The 18,929-nt window shown below is 40.7% G+C and overlaps 1 protein-coding gene across 3 annotated transcripts; it reads left to right on the top strand.

Annotated features, from left to right (window-relative positions):
* Window positions 1-1,072: 1,072 nt before the first annotated feature.
* Window positions 1,073-18,666, top strand: nt5c3a (5'-nucleotidase, cytosolic IIIA; the record flags this gene model as incomplete). 3 transcript variants are annotated; one of them, XM_083891831.1, is made up of 8 exons in its annotated part: window positions 1,073-1,297; window positions 12,330-12,428; window positions 13,528-13,597; window positions 13,685-13,817; window positions 15,602-15,691; window positions 15,788-15,950; window positions 16,516-16,716; window positions 17,603-18,666. In XM_083891831.1, the coding sequence occupies 8 exons, from the start codon at window positions 1,073-1,075 to the stop codon at window positions 17,702-17,704; spliced, it is 1,083 nt and encodes a 360-aa protein (XP_083747957.1). In that variant the 3' UTR covers window positions 17,705-18,666. The 3 variants fall into 3 exon arrangements, with proteins under 3 accessions (XP_083747957.1, XP_083747958.1, XP_083747959.1); XM_083891832.1 differs by lacking the exon at window positions 1,073-1,297 and adding an exon at window positions 7,757-7,778; XM_083891833.1 differs by lacking the exon at window positions 1,073-1,297 and adding an exon at window positions 8,169-8,190.
* Between the last annotated feature and the right edge of the window lie 263 nt (window positions 18,667-18,929).

The raw sequence follows: 18,929 nt of genomic DNA on the forward strand, positions 1-18,929 counted from the left end.
TCAAACTAAAATACCTTCACTTCTATCAAAGAAAACTTTCAATCAAAGAAAACAGTGTTCAAATGCATTTTTTTGAGTCTCAACTATATTTTTTTTGCATTCAAACACTTTTTTCTTTGATTGGAAAGGTTTTTTTTTGTGATTTTTGTTGAAATATATATATTTTGATTGAAGCAACATTTTTTTGACTGAATAATAAAGACACAGGGCCCACAGTTGGTGTAGTGGTTAGCACTCTTGCCTTTGCAGCAAGAAGACCCGGGTTCCTGGGTTCGAGCCCAGTTTGGAACAACTTCGGAACATGTTGTATGTCTGTTCTCCCCGTGTGTATGTGGGTTTTCTCCGGGTTTTCTCCGGCTTCCTCCCACAGTCCAAAAACATGCGATATGGGGATTAGGTGAATTGGTCACTCTAAATTGACCGTAGGTGTGAGAGTGTGAGTGAAAGGTTGTTTGTCTCTATATGTGGCCCTGCGATGGACTGGCGAACTGTCCAGGGTGTACTCCACCTATCGACACAGCACCCCCGCGACCCTCTGGTGGAGGATAAAGCGGTAGATAATGGATGGATGGATGGAATAAAGACAAAAGGCTGCTGCAGATTCAGAAAGTGAGACCGAGGCAGGGAGTGACAGGGAGGAAGAGGGTCCTCGGCCCTTTAAGGTTTTTATTATTTTTGATTATTGCACTTTTTATTTTATATTTTAATTTTGCTATTAATACGTTTAATTTTTAAGAGATGCACTGGGTGTGTTCCTGTTGTTCGTGATAAAACAGTAATTAGTACGTCAATATGTTTACTTTTTAAGAGATGCACTGGGTGTGTTCCTGTTGTTCATGATTAAAACAGTAATTAGTTTTAAAGTGTTTTTATGTTTGTTATGTTAAATCCATTTACATTTGGGGATTCTTGTGTCACGTCCTCCCATGCCACCCTGCCAAGACCTCTTGCCACCCCATGTAGAATTTTCTAGATCCGCCACTGTATAGCACATTTAGTAAGTTGTTGTCTTACAGATATCAGGTCTGTTCAGTGAGTCGTCCTGTTATGTATAGACGATCTTTGGGGGCGGATGGCACCAGTCGGAAGGAAGCAGCCTGGTGAGCGGGGGGAGGGGGAGGTGAGAAGGCGGGCTGGAAAGAGAACACAGCGGACCGTCATGGACCGGGTAGCCGTGGTTAAGGTCGGGGCCGCGGCTAGCGCCAGCGTCTGCGCTTTGTTTGGCGGAGTGGTTCTGGCGCAGTACATCGTCGCCAAGAAGAAACGAGCTGGGAAGAAAACCCGAATCATAGAAATGGTGAGTGAAATTAACTGACATTTCAGCGGCGTCAGGGACAGATACAAGATACAGGAAGTGTAGGAATTCGACCTTCAAAATAAAAGCATACAATCTGACAGTACACTGCAAAATGAATAACTAGTTAATTAAAATCAACCCTCAATAAAAGTAATGATAAAACTTAAGTATACATTGTAAAACAACAAATAACAGCCAAACAAAATTTAAGTAGACTGCAAACGTGTGTTCCTTTATTTTGAAACTCAGAAACGGAAATGCATTGCTTTTGACAGTAACAGACCTGCGCAATGGGTATACGCAGGCGTGGATGGTCCCCAAAACAGCAGCTGTTTTTTTTAGAGGTCATCTGTTAAGCTTTGTCCCCACAGAAAAAAAAGCAGGAAGCTTCATCACGTGACTCAGCATGTGGGTGATGCTCTTCACAGCGTCACTTCACTTCACTGTCATGGAAACAGCTTTAGAATGCTGCTGCTGCTGCTGTTGTCTGTCTGTTGTTGACACTCATGGAGATTATACAAGCTGCAGCAGCACATGCACTCAGTCCAGCCTCCTAACCAGTCCAACAGGACTGAGACAGACCTGACGAATCAGACTTGACATTCCATACAGACTAAACAAAACTGTCCTGTTTATGATTCATTGAGCTTTCACCTGATTGTCACTCTTGAACTACATACATTTTGAGGTTTCTCCTCAACATTGGTGGCTGTGAGATGTTGTTTTAAATGATTCCCTGTAGGACCGAGGTGAAAGTTAGTTGTTATTATTATTCAGCTTCTGTTTGGCCTTCATGGCCAGAATCATCCATCCATCTTCAACCGATTTATCGTCCACATGAGGGTCGCGGGGGGTGCTGTGCCTATCTCTGTTGACATAGGGCGACATAAGGCGGGGTCACACCTTGGACAGATCAACAATCCATCTCAGGGACGCATAGAGACAACCACCGTTTCTGGACTGTGGGAGGAAACCGTAGAACCTGGAGAAAACCCACGCACAACATGCAAACTCCATGCAGAAAGGCCTTTGTTATGATCGGGTCATGAACGTCAATAATGTTGCAGCACTGCCTTCCTGTAAGGTTTAATCATCCTTTTCTCTATCCTCCTTCCTTCTCTCCACCTTGTAAAAGACTTTGAGTGTGTTTCTCATGGCACTGGCTCACAATGTGAGCAAATCGGTCACCGCTGACAGTCAGCTGACTTCAATTTGTTTGCCTCAGATGGACATGATGATGCCTGTTTGTCCTCTTCTTACTCATGTGATTTAGCTTCATTACCAGAGGTGGAATATCAAAGGGAGCCATATTCCGGGGCTTCCCAGGCAAAGTAGATGTGATTTATTTGAGCTGGTAATTTTTAGGTCACACTAGCAATTCATTCTTCAACTGGGTGTTTTTGTGACACACAAGTCCACTTAGAACTAGAATTATTTGTCTCAGGTAACCAATATAGATGAATCGGTCAGATACTCAAAATCACTGGACAGGCTATGGGGAAAAGACCTGTGCAAACCTGGATAATGCATCACACTGACACAAGACTGGACACAGAGATACCAAGCCATCCATTCTGGCCCTCAATTTTTTATTGACTAATGGTAATTGAAAGCCAATTGAAGGTGGGGGGCTGCAACTTGCTGTAAGTTTATCTCTGTAGCACAAACCTTTTGTGATGTTGCACTTGACGTAATTTCACTCAACTGTGGAGAGTTTGTTCACAGGACGTTTTTTGACTTGTCAGCTGAATCATGCACTGCCCAATATTTTAGTGATCAACCATTTTCCAGCCTCACATGTAACAGTTTTAAAACAATTTCATAGTTGCAGACAGTAAGGTATATTTGAGGTGAGCACCTCAAAGTGGTAATCTGAGTTTTTATAGTATCCAATTTGTTTGATAGAGTAGAATATAAATATAGAAATAATCGCAAAAGAGAATCTAGTTGTAATCTTATAAATAGTGAAGTTTCAAGATTGTGATCTTTGACTAGAAATTCCAACACTTCCTTTAAGATCTAAAAAGGTGTGAGACAAGATTTTAAAAGACCGGTTCCAGCATGACTGCTCAGTCTGCATGAGTGTAGTTCATTCCTTTGACCCGTGGAGGGCAGCACAGAACTTAACTTGACCTGCAAGCATGGGGTTTCTTTTACAAAATGTTTGAATGTTCATGCTCTCTTCTGCGTATATTTCTGTGCTTCAGCAACTTACAGTCATTGAGTCAGGATGATGTTCTGTAAGAATAATTTATAATTATTGATGAGTGACGTGGGCCCTTAGGTTGGCATAGTGGTTAGTGCTCTTGCCTTTACAGCAAGAAGACCCGGGTTCAAGCCCAAGTTGGAACAAGGCCTTTCTGTGTGGAGTTTGCATGTTCTCCCCGTGTGTGCATGGGTTTTCTCCGGGTTCACCGGCTTCCTCTCACAGTCCAAAAACATGCAGATTAGGTGAATATTGTCTCTATGATGTGATGGACTAGCGAACTATCCAGGGTGTACCCCGCCTATCGCCCTGTGTCAGCTAAGATAGGCACAGCACCCGCCGCGACTCTCTGGTGGAGGATAAAACGGAAGATAATGGATTGATGATTGACGTGCAGTTCTTAAGTATACAGCAATTTTTATGATACGTTTTTGTACATTTCAGGCCAAGAGAATAATCATAATTAGTTTCACATCTGTTGGCCTTACTGGAATTTTAGCAGTAAGACAATGATGCTGGTTCACTCAAATAACTGCAGCCAAGGTATGACCATATGGTGTTTTCCCGCCTATTTATGAGTTGTCTTCCTGCATACCTAATAAAGTGGTCAGTGAGTCAGCGTATGGAAAAAGGAATTGCGCAGAAAATCAACTACAAGGGCAAAGTTTCTGCAGAAGAATAATCTTAAAATAGAGTTAGGGCAGATATTCAACGTTACCTCCAGTGATCATGCTGCTTTATCAGTAGTAACAGATGTCTGTCGCTATGACAACTAAAGCAGTTCATAGTTTTAGTTCCACCATAAGAAATCAATGAAGGAAAAACAGGCACTATGTCACCGCAAAACACAAAGAAACCCGTCGTCATTATTCTTTATTTTAACACAAAATCTTCCAAGACCATGGAAAGTAGAACAAATCAAAGTTTAAAGATCACTTTTCTTAGCACACACTTTTAGAACAGTGGGGAAATGTAAACTGTATATCTGAATCATGGTAGTCTTGAGACGTAAAGTATCACCAAAGATGCAGTGTGGAATCAAACTAATGGGTTGGGGGAGAGGTTAAATGACGTGGTGCTTATTTATTATCCTTATCTTTACTGTCTTGCTGCTGTACCATTGTGAATTTCCCCACAGCGGGACTAATAAAGGACTATCTTATCTTATCTTATTTTATACCTCAAGCGCGTCCTTTGCCGTTTTTGTTAAAGGCTAATCATGCAAATGGGGTTGAAAATTCTATTTAGCATATGATTATAATTGAAAATAATATCTATCACAGTCGCTTAATTTTCTTCTGCACTTTGCCCTACATGACCTTTGACCCCGTCAGGCCAAGGCTGGGTCTCACAAGCTGATCATATCAATGATCTTTGTTCAGGAATGAGCAGATCAGGTGGGGGCAGAAATGGTTGACAGGGCAGTTTGACAGCTGTCAGATACGTCTGTGATACTGATAACATTCTTTTTTTTCAAATGGAACAATCAATATTAGAACCTCTTTTTATTTGTCGATTGCCCTGAAGCCGCAGAACATCGACACCATTATTATCTGAGGAACAGCAACTCTACGAAGGCAATAATTAAACCACACAAATAAACACTAATTGCTCGTAATGTGGCAATGTTTGCTGTCATGTGTTGTGTATGTGTATGGTGTTGGTGTCAGACTTCTCTCCTCACCCACATGCTGAGGTTAAAGTCGGTGTTGCAGTCGTGTGTGGTAGAAACCATAGACGTCATATAAAAATGGAGAATGTCTTGATTTGAAAAACAAACGACTGTTGTGAAGCCACTGGATTTCAATCATTTCATGTCAGTTTTTGAAACCGGAAACGCAGATCACCGGGCGGTCACCTGCAGGCAAGTTATTGGACAATACCGATTTTGAATATCTAATTGTCATTATTTTTTGAAGGACATTGCGATATGATCCACGATATGAGAAGGGTTATATTTACATAATCTGTCCCATTTTCATTTGAATAACATATTTAAAAGGATATGCAGATCTGTGAGAAACAAAGATGTTGTCTTCTATAGAATGTGAGGTGCATCGGTCAGGACAACGTTTAATCTAGAATGATGATTGACTCTGCCCACGCTAAGTAGTACTAATTTGTGGTGGAAAACCAACCTAAACCAACCTGTGCGTGCCGTGGTGAGGCGAGATGAGTTAGGACCATGGGGGGAAAAGGGCCATTAGTCCTAATTACTGGGAAAATCCGTGGTGGAGTCACATCTTCACCAGTCTGTTGTAGATTAGAGCAGGGACGTGCACTGTTATGGTGTCGAGGTGTAATCGGAGCGTGTTGACCTAGGTTTTGGGAGTCGTGGTATGCGAGACAGTTGGGGGGGGGGGGGGGGGTTCAGATGAGCAGGGACTCATGAGGATGAAGTAGACTCGTTCCAGTCATGTCTCTCATACATCATCATCAGTACAGGAAAACACACTTCAGCAGAAATTGAGCCTAGTGTCAGTGTTGCACTGATGGTTCAAATCCAAATATATGTTTTTGTTCCATATATAATTGATTAGGTGTGTTTAAGCAGGGCCATCACTATAGTGTGGGGGGTGTTAAGCCTCTTTAAGTGACTGCAGCAAGTATTCCTTTACCATGACAGCCCGACTACCTCTTACAGGAATGTGTTTATGTCATATCTAATTTCGTTTCTGTTGTAAAAGGAGAGCCAGTTTTATTGTTGTGTCTTTTTTCACTGGCAATTTAAAAAAAATGGAACACATCATGTCCGATTCATATCTTAAACTTGTCACCCTTGCCTTAGAGCAAGGGTATTAAACTCAAATGACCCGGCGGCCACTGAGCATCTTGTCTTGTCAGGAGGGGGCCAGTCAAGTGAATAAGCAAATATTCATTGGGGTGGGTGATATGAGCTCAAACATATATTCCATCATGATATTGCAAATAACAATATTTGTGCCAATAGTTGGCAGAATTTCAAAATAAGTGTCCACTATGTGCAGTTCACAATACAAAATTTATTTATGATGCAAAATTAGTCTATTAATGAAAAAAAAGTACATAAATAGCACATAAGTTGGTCAAATGAAATGGAGAGCCACATCTGGCCCACGGGCTGCGGGTTTGTACTACTCCGAGTGTAGTAATATTTTTAAAATGTTATGTGGCACTGCCACACTTTAAATGCATAATATGGTGAATAATTAATAGAAGTTTACATTTAAAATAATAATAATAATAAAAAATGACATCACAAATCAAATCACAAATAATCCTATTTTTTAGTATTTTCCTTTTTTTCTTTTGTTTTTCTATCCAAAGTTATTAACTCCTTACTTATTTAATGGCATCGCCTCTAAAATACTTTTTGCAATGACATTCACCTGTGTGTGCTCTACAACCACAGCAGTACCACTTTTCCAAACCTCTTTTAGCTGAAGCTACTTATATATCATAACTACTCTCTAATACTCGTTATGTATTAGAGCTTGGGCCGATAACTGACAACTGACGTATGCGGCATTCACTCATTCCTGTAGTGAAGTTAACATAATATTTTGCATACTCGTGTTTCAGCACATTCAGTCAGTATGATAATGTGTTGAACTGAAGTTCTTTTGGCCTCGGGGGGGGGGGGGGGTTTCATAGCGGCAGGAACCTGATCAACCTGAATACTCGACGGATGATGGACGTGTTCCGACTTAAGACTGCAGTATGTCTGAACATGTGTGTACAGTTGTGTGAGGCAGCGGCAACAAATTCTATGTGTGGAAGTCAATGCAGAGTCGTGTGTGTGTTTGTGTGTATGATGTGTGTTTACATGTTAATGGTCTGTGTGTGTCAGCCTGGCACTGCTGAACCTTGAACCATGTGACCTTTCATTCAGTGTGGAGCTATTTACGGCATACTTATGTGTGTTTGTGTGTGTGTGTGTGGGGGGGGGGGGGTATTGTGTGTTAAAATATGTGTACTCGGCAGAATCCTGCTCCCATCTAATTGATTTTACGGGTTCCTTTTTTTTCCAAGGGGTCAGGGGTCACTTTACTGGAATGAGGGCAGATTCTGTTGTTCATTCCATTTCTATTTATGCTGAACTGTGTGTGTGTGTGTGTTGACATGGGTCAGCTGAAATTGTCAATGTGCGTGTGTGTACATGGGGGGAGGGGTTATGTTGTCTAATCTGTGGGCTGGTGCTCCCTCCCTCCCTGAATGTTTCTGTAGATATATAAGCCTTCTGCAGCCACACAATCTTTTCCTCACTCTTGTGTCAGCTGAGACGACAGACCTGTGGTAAGTGTGTGTGTGTGTGTGTGAGGGGGTGTGTGTGTGTGAGGGGGTGTGTGTGTGTGTGGGGTGTGTGTGTGTGTGTGTGTGTGTGTGTGTGTGTGTGTGTGTGTGTGTGTGTGTGTGTGTGTGTGTGTGGGGTGGTTTCTTCCCAGAATGATAAACAGAAACAGCAGTTGCCCGATTACCTCTATACCCTGGGCTTTGAAAAGACATTTTCCACTTTATTTTGAAGCATATTCATTTAAAGGCTCACATTTGTTGTGTCTTTGTTTATTATTTGTTTTTGAAAGATTATTTAAATTCTGATCCAGCTGGCTGACAAAGAAAACAAACAAAAAAAAACACCTTTATTTTCTACTTGTATTTATTTTTAAAATTATACAAGTACAAGTATTGTTACAAAGCAGGTGAGCAGGTGAGTTAAAAAGAAAGTCTGCTGTACATGTTATGTACCTCTGACTTATTCGTTTTAGACTGACACGAAATGTTCCCTGATTTCAGAAAGGTGATTTGTGGGTTATTGTCATAAGACACATATCATTCGATTTTGGTTTGGATTAAGGAGCACAAGAATGTCTAGTAGTACAACTAACTCCTGAAGATAATGACCTGGTCGTATTGTATTGATGTATTGATGCTATTGAATGGCAATAAAAAATAAAATCATATTGTCCCAGCCCTATTATCTCTGATACTGAGGCTGTAAAACCACAATTTGTTGCTGTTGCTACTTCAAAATCTCAAAAGTATCCTTTGACCTTTGCCCATTTTTTTTCTCTCCAAAACCTTTGTTTTTTACGTCAACATCGACTGTCTCTCCTTAAAAATAAAAACTGTGCTGAAAAACAGTACATACAGTCACGGGAATGTGGTGGAGCACATTTTTGCGAATTTGACTGTCTCCAGTGTGAGTTCACGTAAACACCAGGTTTGAATTTCGCTGCCGGTGGGGGAACACACCTTTTTTTTCCCCTCTTCTTTTTTTTGTTGCATGTATTCCTCAGCTGCAACTTTCCAGTAAACGCTGAACGTCTCTGTGGCAACTAGATCTGCTCAGTCAGTACTGTCGAAAGCATCTTATTGTGGTTATTTTTGGACAGATTTTGCAATCAGGATGCGATGCACGATTGGTTCGACTCAACCTGTAGGAGGCTGTCACTTTTAAATGTCAAAGAATGTCTGTTACATTCAAACCAATGTCATGCGAGTTCACATGATCCATAAAACATTCAAATTACTGTGTGTTTCTCAGTATAGTAGTGTTCAGTTTTTTTGTGTTTATGGAGACGCAGAGTGAGTTTTTTGGTTTGGTCCTTAAAAGGTCCGAAAATGTTGATCAGTGTTCGTCGAAATGACGTTCTGACGCACTTTTATATTCATAAAACAGTTGCAGGGTCTTTTGATCTTGAGGTTATGACATTTAGGAAGTCGTTGTGCGTGTGTGCACACATTTAGATAACAGTGTGTGTTTGTGTGTAAGCGGGATGGAGGTTATTCAAGGGTGTGTAATCGTTTATTTTTAGTTTGTGTTCTGAGTGTTGTGTTTCTTCACAGAGATTTATGAGGGTTTAAGCTACCCTGGATTATTATATAAGACGGGGGGGGAGGTGTGTGTTGGGAGGTTGTGTGTTTGTGTGCTAAAGCTGCTCAGCTGTTTGCTTTTCATGAAAACACATTAAATGTGTTGCCTCTCCCGAATACCTTCAATGCCCAATGCTGTTGCATCACTATCTGCTTATATAATTCTCCATCTGTCACAAGAAGTAAAAGATCATCTGTCGCTAGGCATGGGACGATAAGAAAAGATTAATACTAGGAATATCTATAAAATAATAGCAATTGATAATTTAATATCTTGAAATGGCTCTGAAAGACATAAAAGACATTTCACTTCCACTTTGGTAAGACACCATAAATTGGAATAGTGATGGGATATTTTGTAAAGTGAGAATAATTATCACAACAATTGGAATTAGGGCTGCAACAAACGATTTTTTTCACAATCGATTAATCTGTTGATTGTTCTACAATCGTTTGGTCCATAAAATGTCAAAAAATGTTGAAAAATGTCGATCAGTGTTTCTCAAACTTGGAAATGTATGTCTTGTTTCGTCCACAAGCCAAAACTTATTCTGTTTTTAATGATTTCTTTGTTATATGAAGCAAAGAAAGCTGAAAATATTCTCATTTAATAAGCTCAAACAATCTGAAAACTAATTCTGTTCCAATTCTTATAAAAAAATTAAAAAAAACACACAAACCCTTTAGTCGATTAGAAAAATAGTTGATGCCGTAAAATTGGTCAATCATGTGAAACATCGACCCCCCCATTCACTACTATCCTTATCATCTTTATCCTAATGTATCTTTACTTATTATCACTCTACAAAAAATAAAGAACAAACTTTGTGGTGAAGTAACTGTGTCATAAGCATACGCTGGTTCCTGGTGGTGCTCAAAGCCTGCAGGCGTCAACTGCAGCAAACAGGTTTTGCAGGTGTGACTCAAACCTCACAACAGTGGAACCCAGCTTAACCCAATTTAAAATTAATAAAACATTGGAATGTAATTTAAAATTGTTAAACAAGCAGATATGAAAGTTAAAGTTAAAAGCAATATAGGAAAGCTGCTTTAATCTGTGCAATGTTTTTGAGATGATAATAGGCTGATTTAGTGATGGTCTTTATGTGGCTGTTAAAATTCAGGTTTGAGTCCATAATTGCACCAAGATTTCTGGCTTAAAGACAGATTGAAATTGCCCGGCTTCTTTCTCATTCTTACTCTTTCCCCATTCCTTAATCCTTCTGGATTCTATAATCTGCAGTTCTTTTTCTTTTTCTAATCATTGCCCTGAAGTCCAAGAAAGTGTGGCATAATCTCTAGGGGTGGGAAAAATAATAGATTCTTCGATGCATCACGATTCTCTCTAGAAGGATTCCGAATCGATGCGGATAAGTTAATAATCGAAATTGAAAAAAATAATAATAATTTACTTCGCCTGCTGCAACATTCTGTTCGCTTTGCTCGCTGCAGAGCCAGGGTTTCCCCCAGTGTATTATAAGCCTAGTGGGCCGCCAGGTTTGCGTTGCTTGTTTATCTATTTAAAATAGATTTTTTTATACACCTCAGCTTTTTCTATACCGGGGAACAAGAGCGCACGTTCCCCCATGTAATCCGCGCAGCGCACGCTTGTCCAGGTACCGATTGAAACCCAAGTCACACTATCAAGTGCGTCATTATTGTGGTTACATCTTTTTGTCAATAAAGATATTATACTTAGGGATGCACCGATAATTCGGCGGTCGAAACAGAGCGAGTTCACTGTGGAACAGCTGTTAAACGATGGAAAGTCTCTGCGCAAAAGTGAAACTTGGCTGCGTGCGGCACAGATTATGAGCTCCCCGTGACATTCACTTCACAGCAGAGAACATTCTCTCTCTTTGAGCAGTTAACTAAAGACATCAGCTCATCTGATGCATCTGTTATTCCCGTAATTGCAGCGTTAAAGCGTCTTCTTTCACAAAGATTAAGGGCACGGAGTGAAAACGATGAAAAGTGCGCTCTGCTCTTCAGAGTCTGTCACCACGTTTCACTCAGATCACCTGCACTTCATCACGACTGTACTCCATCCTCGTCATAAAGATCATTATTCTTATGTGGCGATAAAACACGTAGAGAAATGATCCAGTCTGCTTTAGATCAAATCAAAATCAAATGAGCGCTTGGAGACGCAGGAGCGACGAACGGCGCAGGAGAGGGAGAAGAGAACAGCGCAGGGGCGGTGCGCAGAAATAAAAGGGCTGTCTGCACCAGATGAGGCAGATGAGGGGGCACTACCACATTTATATTTATGTTGCTTTATCTTACTTTTAAATGAGTAGCAAAGTATTAAAGTAAAAAATTGTTGCATCGATAATCGGTTTAGAATCAAATCGTTGACCTCTGAATCGTAATCGAAACGAATCGTGAGGTGCCAAGAGATTCCCACCCCTAATAATCCTAGAGCTAGGTTGCTGGTGCGTGTAACATGCTTTGATCTAGCTCTCGTCTTTTATTCAGCCTTTGATATGACGTGACCTGTCACGTTAAAGACGCTGGCTTTAAACACCTTAAACACTGCCACAAAAGTGAGTCATCTGAGGAAGATCATACTAAAAGGCTAGCAGGTATGTCAACAACCAAGAACTCTGGTGTGGAAGGCGACACCTGTTCAGCCAAACAACAAGGGGGAAAATCTGGCAGTTCTCCTCAGCTCCGTCAAAGTCGTAGCAGACAAGTAGCTCATCCATACCAAACCAGACAGACCTCCACTCTGCAAAGTGACACTGGTGCCTTTAATGCCCCACGTCCTGCGAGACAGCAAAGAGACAGCTCTGGTGGTGGTGCTTCACCTCAACGCCGTCGAAGTCATAGCAGACAAGTGGCCTTTTCGCTAAGAAAAGAAGTAACGGACACTTAAATCTAGAACAAAGCAGTAAATGCACGATTACGAATGACAACTGGCGTTCAACACCCCGAGTAACTCACTCTCTCGCTTCTTCTCTCTGCCTCTAGATGCCTCAGTTTGAGAAGAAGACGGTCCACATGAGGGACCCAGAGAGGGTGGAGCAGATCATCTGTGGTCTCATCAAAGGAGGAGCTTCCAAACTACAGGTAGGACAACAAGTGCTGACTGTGCTGCCCTGATCTGTACTTGTTCTGTGCAAGTGCAGCTATTTCCTGTTATGAAGGCTGTTTCTGGGGTTATGTTACAGTTAGGGTTTCTGGGAGTGACACTGGCAATGCATCCTTCTTCCTCCTCTATGTTGTTTAATTTCATCCACAATGTTCGATGCTGCCATCTCCTGGAGATAGAAATCTCAGACACTCTGGCCCTTTCTCAATACCCAAGTACGTACTGGCATACTTGGGAAGAACATACTTGAAAAGTACGACTGAAGTACATACTCACCAAGTACGGGAGTACACGAGTACTATCTCTTCAATTGGAACAGCAGTGTACTTCCTTGTTCTATTGTTTGAATGGCCGGTGGTGCCAAGCACTTAAGCCTCATTACTGCCACCTACAGTGTTGATGAATGAACATATAAAATACTTTTAATAAATGCATATATTGTTGTTATTTTCACGTTTTAAATATTTAACTTAATGTATTAATTCATGTTTATTAAAATATACAGTACCATGTGGAAAATAGATAAATTAGAGCAGTGTAGAGTAATATATATATTAGACACACACACGCATATACATATAAAATATGTGTATGTATGTATTTAAATATTATAGTGTCCATTATATTTAAATACATATACAATGACAGTGCGACTTTAACATAAATCTAACATTAATACTATACAAACGTTCACACTGTCATGTCAAAACGTTTACATTAAAAACAAAACAACATGAGAACACTTCCGGGTATGAGAACTGTACTCACTGCTCGTGTTCTTGAGAATTGGAACAGAACTTAGACTGAGGCTGATGAAGTTTTCACAAGTACGGGAGTACGCAAGTACGGACAAGTACGCACAAGTATGGAAGATGAGTAGCAAAGATGTGTGAATATGGCACCTCCTGGTGGTACTGAAGCACCGTAAAATGTTACATTTTACAGCAGCTCCAGTGTTTAAGAGGCAACTGGAGGTTTTTAGAAAGTGTTCTGATCGTGATTCCTTGGTGATGTCTCGAGAGATGGACGTCATTTCGATGCACGGTCCTCATCAGATTGTCCTTGACTCTGTTCCAGATCATCACCGACTTTGACATGACGTTAAGCAAGTTTGCCGTCAACGGCAAACGCTGTCCAACGTGTCACAGTACGTACAAGTCTCTGTCGCGTCACGTTTCAATGATGCCTGCTCAACGTGTATGTTACAGTGTCATCGTTCTGTTCATCTACGCAGATATCATCGACAACTGCAAGCTGGTAACAGACGAGTGCAGGCAGGAGCTGCTGCAGTTGAGGAATAAATACTATCCCATTGAGATCGACCCGCACCTTACAATGGAGGAGAAATACCCATTCATAGTGGAGTGGTAAGTCTTTCTCACCAGACTCAAGAACGTATTAATGAATGGAACCTGAACGCCACAATATTCAGTTCAATTCAATTTTATTTGTATCATGTCAAATCACAGCATGTATTATGTGAAGGCACCATACAGAGCAATGCACCACAACATCACAGTAGTGTTAATCGTGAGGAAATTTCATATTTGACACCTCTTGTTTAGAACAACCATTCTTGATCAAAGAGCTGAACAGACTTAAGACATAAAATAAATGAGTATACTGCAGAATTTAAATAGTGTACACGGTAGGGATGGGTACTGACAACCGGTACTTTCTGTACCGATTTGCGTCAGTACTACCGAGTATTGGTCCTGCCAGTGTTGGTTGCTGATGTGTCTTTTTTTGTTGCCCCACGTAGTCGCAGAGAGAGCGGTGACATATCGCGTTCTAGTCGGACGACTCCTCAAAAAGTAGGGATGCATTGATTGCCATTTTTGGGGCCGATTCCGATTTCTGATTTTTCAAGATGTTTGACCTGCCGATACCGATTTTAGCCGATTCAAATTTTTTAAACCACTTTACAGCATACAGAAATACATATATTTTTGCATATTTTCTTTAATAGAACATTTTAACATAGAAATACAATCAGTTCACATCCAATATACAACTAAAAATACAAAAAGGAATCACTACCTGTATGTGTAGTTTATTTAGGTAATATTCATATTAATATTATATTTACACATATTTCACAACATAGTACCTACAAACAAATAAGTAAATTAACTAATGACCAAGAGCGCAGATCTCGCCCTCTCGCTCGCTCTCTCTCTCTCCCGCCCCATGCCAACAATGCCTCTCTCTCTCTCCTCACACTGGTTTAAATGACAAACAAACAAATGCTGAGTGCTGATCAAAATTTTGTGCAAGTAATTTAAGGTCCTGACTCTTGTCTTAAATATGACAGGCTTCATTCAGTGATTGAAACAAATATATAAACATTAATGAAACGTTTACACGCAGAGCGCGCGCTCGCTCGCAAAGCAGACGGCAGCGCCGCGGCTGTGCGGATGTTGTGTAATCAAATACACCGGTATGGCCGTATATTAAAAATTCATATCATAACGAAAATAAAAACCGGTATACTGAGAAACTTTGTTTTACAACTGAAACACATTTCAAAAGTACCGAAATAATGTACCGTTTGGTACCGGTACCGAACTCCAGATACCAATACCGCATGGGTTCAATTATGAACGGTACCAATCCCTAGTATACGGACAGATGAACTTGGATTGAAAAGACTGTGAGAGAAGATGATTTAATGATTTAAATGTTTCCATGGTCAGATGTGTTTTGAGCAGTCTTGTATAACGTACCGAAAAAGGGATAGTTGAGTACAAGTACAAGTACAAGTATGTTACCGGATCTTAAATATCAAAAGTAACTTTATGACATAAAATGTACTTCGATTTTAGAAGTAAACGTATGAAAAACATGAGGAGTAATGATAGGGTTCAGTTCCTGGCTCTGCTAGTCTGTATTTTATATATAATGACCAGTAGGGGAAATGTAGATATATGGTACAGATACATTAATTTTGTACTTAATTACAGCAATGAAGCATTTGTACTTTGTTACATTACAACACTGGTTTTGAGAGACATTGGGAGAAAAAACAATGGTGTGTTGCTCTCTGCTGTCCATGTGTGATTATGAAATTGAGGGACAGAAATTGTTGTTTGCTTTGGGCTGGTGTATTAAGCAAAGGCATGTTTGTGTGTTTGTGTGTGTGGGTTTGCAGGTATTTCAAGTCGCACACATTACTTGTTGAGCAACGGATAGAGAAAGACAAACTTTCTGAGGTGGTGAGGGAGTCTGACGCTGCACTCAGGTATTTGTAACAGACACTTAACCACTGCTTATAATGTGTACGCAGGATTCTGTCATTTCCCCCGTGACCAACCGACATCTCTGCGTTTGGTTTCAGAGATGGCTTTGAGCAGTTTTTTGACAGCCTGCATGAGCGCAGCGTGCCTGTCTTCATCTTCTCCGCCGGCCTGGGTGACGTCCTCGAAGAACTCATCCGCCAGGCAGGGGTCTACCATCCCAACATCAAGGTCGTCTCCAACTTCATGGACTTCGATGATCATGTGAGTCCTGCGATGTTGGCGGTGGGAAAGTTTACCCTGGAGTTGCCGATGGTGACACGAAAGATTGACAGATTTTTACAGAAGTGACACTGGTGTCAACTTCCCCATAGGTGGAGAACCTTTAATTTGCATATGAGTAGGGTCAATACAACACTCCCACTGGTCAAGAACCTGTTTATTCCTGGGTTAAAATGGGTTTTGACCAGTAATACAAAATATGCGACAAAACAAGATCCATTCCATATTTCATATTAAACATATTGAAATAAATAATTCATAAATATAGAGGTGGAAGCAGATGATCTGCTGTAGCGACCCCTAAAGAGAGAAGCTTAGAAGGAGCTTAAATTCAGGGAGGTTGCTGTTCTAGTATTCAGGATATATATACCCATGTATTTTAGTGTATTAGAGGCTAAACTCAAGTCACACTAGCGGTCAAATAGCAGAAAAGACAGATTCCTATTATAGTCCTATTCTTTCTGATGGTTTCTCCTGTCCAACCTCAGTATAACAGCAGAAATGTGTTTCCTCCCCATGTTCACTGCTCATGTTGCTCATCACATAGGGCGTCGTGAAGGGTTTCAAAGGCGAGCTGATCCACGTGTACAACAAACACGACGGCGCCCTGCGGAACACAGAGTACTTCAAACAGCTGAAGGAGTGCTGCAACATCATCCTAATGGGTGACTCCCTGGGCGACCTGAGCATGGCCGACGGCGTACAGAACGCGGAGCACGTCCTCAAGATCGGCTTCCTCAATGACAAGGTACGGTACACAACCAGGGATCAAAGATGTGTCTGTGAAAGTTCTCTGTCCTTCAGGTGATGGTCATCTTTAGTCATTATGGCTGTAGGCAACTGGACTTATTTGAGTTCAACTGAAGACTTTTCACCTTTCATCCAAGTCCAGTTACCCACTGTCAGCACCTGTGAGGAAACGATGACCTGGATGCCATTTAATTGGACTTGTTCTTCATTCACTATACAAGCAGCAGCAGGAATCAGAATTTTTTTAATTAAGTGTGTTTGCCTGGGGGAACACGGTATGTCGTGGCTAGCATTGTTGCCTTACAGCAAGAAGGTCAGCAGTTGGAATCCTGGAGAGCCTTTCTTTGTGGAGTTTGCTTGTCCTCATGCATTTGATTATTAGGTTAGTTGGGCACCCTAAACTGACCATAGGTGTGAGTGTGACATTATATCCATGCTGGCCCTGTGATGTCTTATGTCAGCTGGGTTGAGCTCCAGCCTGCACATGACCCTCATGGGGAAGAGAAAGCAGGACATCCACCTCCACTACAGCTTATCAGTATTTGGCTAGAACAGCTTAAGCTGGCAGTTAGTTGAGTACAATTATGTTTCTTTCTGCTGTCCATTAACTTCAAAATGGTAGCGTTTCAATCTGACAGAGCCTAAATTAAATTTCCTTGTCAGTCTCAAAATGTTTTTCCTCGCTTTTCTCTTTGTAGACCACCTGTGTCATGTTGGGTCCATTTGTAAGGGAAGTCCAATTCACACTCATCTGGATGAGTTAGATCAACTTTGAGAAATGTCATTTAAATGTCTGGCTCGTCTTTTTTTTGTCATGTGATACGAAGGTACCGTGTTGGCTGTGTTGCATGAAGCACGTCTTGACAGTTTTCCTTCTCCCGCAGGTGGAAGAGCGGTTGGACAAATATCTCGAATCCTATGACATCGTCCTGGTGAAGGACGAGACGCTGGAAGTGCCCAACGCCATCCTCCAGAAGGTTCTATAACTCCATGTGGCCTGTGGGCCTTTAAACACCTCCATAAACCATTGTCACTGGTGCTGACTGGTCTCTACTTAAACCCCTCTCCACTCATGTGGGACCCCACCCACCTGAGTCGTACTCTGACTCTGTACACCCCCCACCCCCCACCACAGCGTCCTTTTTATAAAGGCGTTGGTCCTGAGGGAACTCTTTTACACATCCGTGCAGCAGCGTGTGGTGGATTTAGTCTGTTTCACTCGTTAACCATGTTCTCCTTCGCAGTCACAACAAACTCTCACTCCAGCGTTATAATTTGCACATTAGTGTCGTTATTATATTTTATATTATTTTTCCATATTGTCATTTTTTTTCTTTAATGCCATAAATCGGGTGCCCTCAAATTGACATAGTGATTTCCCAGCATGCCTGGCACCTCTTTCTCCACGCTGCTTTGTCCTTGACAACTGTGGAGGTCGTTCACGTACAAAAGAAAAGAAGAGGACCTTGGAAAACGTTGTTCGTTACGGGAATTAAACCTCCAATGCAGTATTCACATCACGAGAGTCTAATGTGAACAGGATAGCACAGCTAGTGCACAGATAAATGACATATGTATAAATAGAGTACATGGTTGTTTTTTAAAATCTAGTGAGAGCACATTTTGGGTCAATATCAACACACAAGAGAGGTTTTGAAGTTAAAATATTCAGGAAAAATGGCACTTTTCCTTGTTCTTGTTTACATTCTCTGCATAGATGATGGAAGTCTTCTTATGACGGAGTATTAGGGCCAAACAACAAGAATAAAGTGGTAATATTACGAGAATGACATTTTTGTATCATTATTTGATTTCATTTTAAAATTTAATTGCTCTGCATTTCTCATCTTGTTGCAGCTTTCCTGATTAATATGATTTTATTATCATAATATTGCAACTCTTTTCTCATATCACGACTTTATTCTTGTAATATCACAACTTTATTCTCATAATATTACGACTTTATTCTCATAATGTTGGGACTTTATTCTTGTTAATGTTCCAACTTTATTCTCGTAATATTACTTCTTTAATATTATGATTTTAATTACGTTATGAATTTATTCTCGTAATATTACATCTTTATTCTCATAATGTTGGGACTTTATTCTCCTAATATTACAATGTTGTTCTTGTAGTATTACGACTTTAATCTCATAATGTTATGACTTATTTAATATCACTCATAATATGAACTTATTCTAGTATTAT

The sequence above is a fragment of the Microchirus variegatus genome (assembly GCF_963457635.1).
Source record: "Microchirus variegatus genome assembly, chromosome: 1".
In the NCBI taxonomy this organism is placed as follows: Eukaryota; Metazoa; Chordata; class Actinopteri; order Pleuronectiformes; family Soleidae; genus Microchirus; species Microchirus variegatus.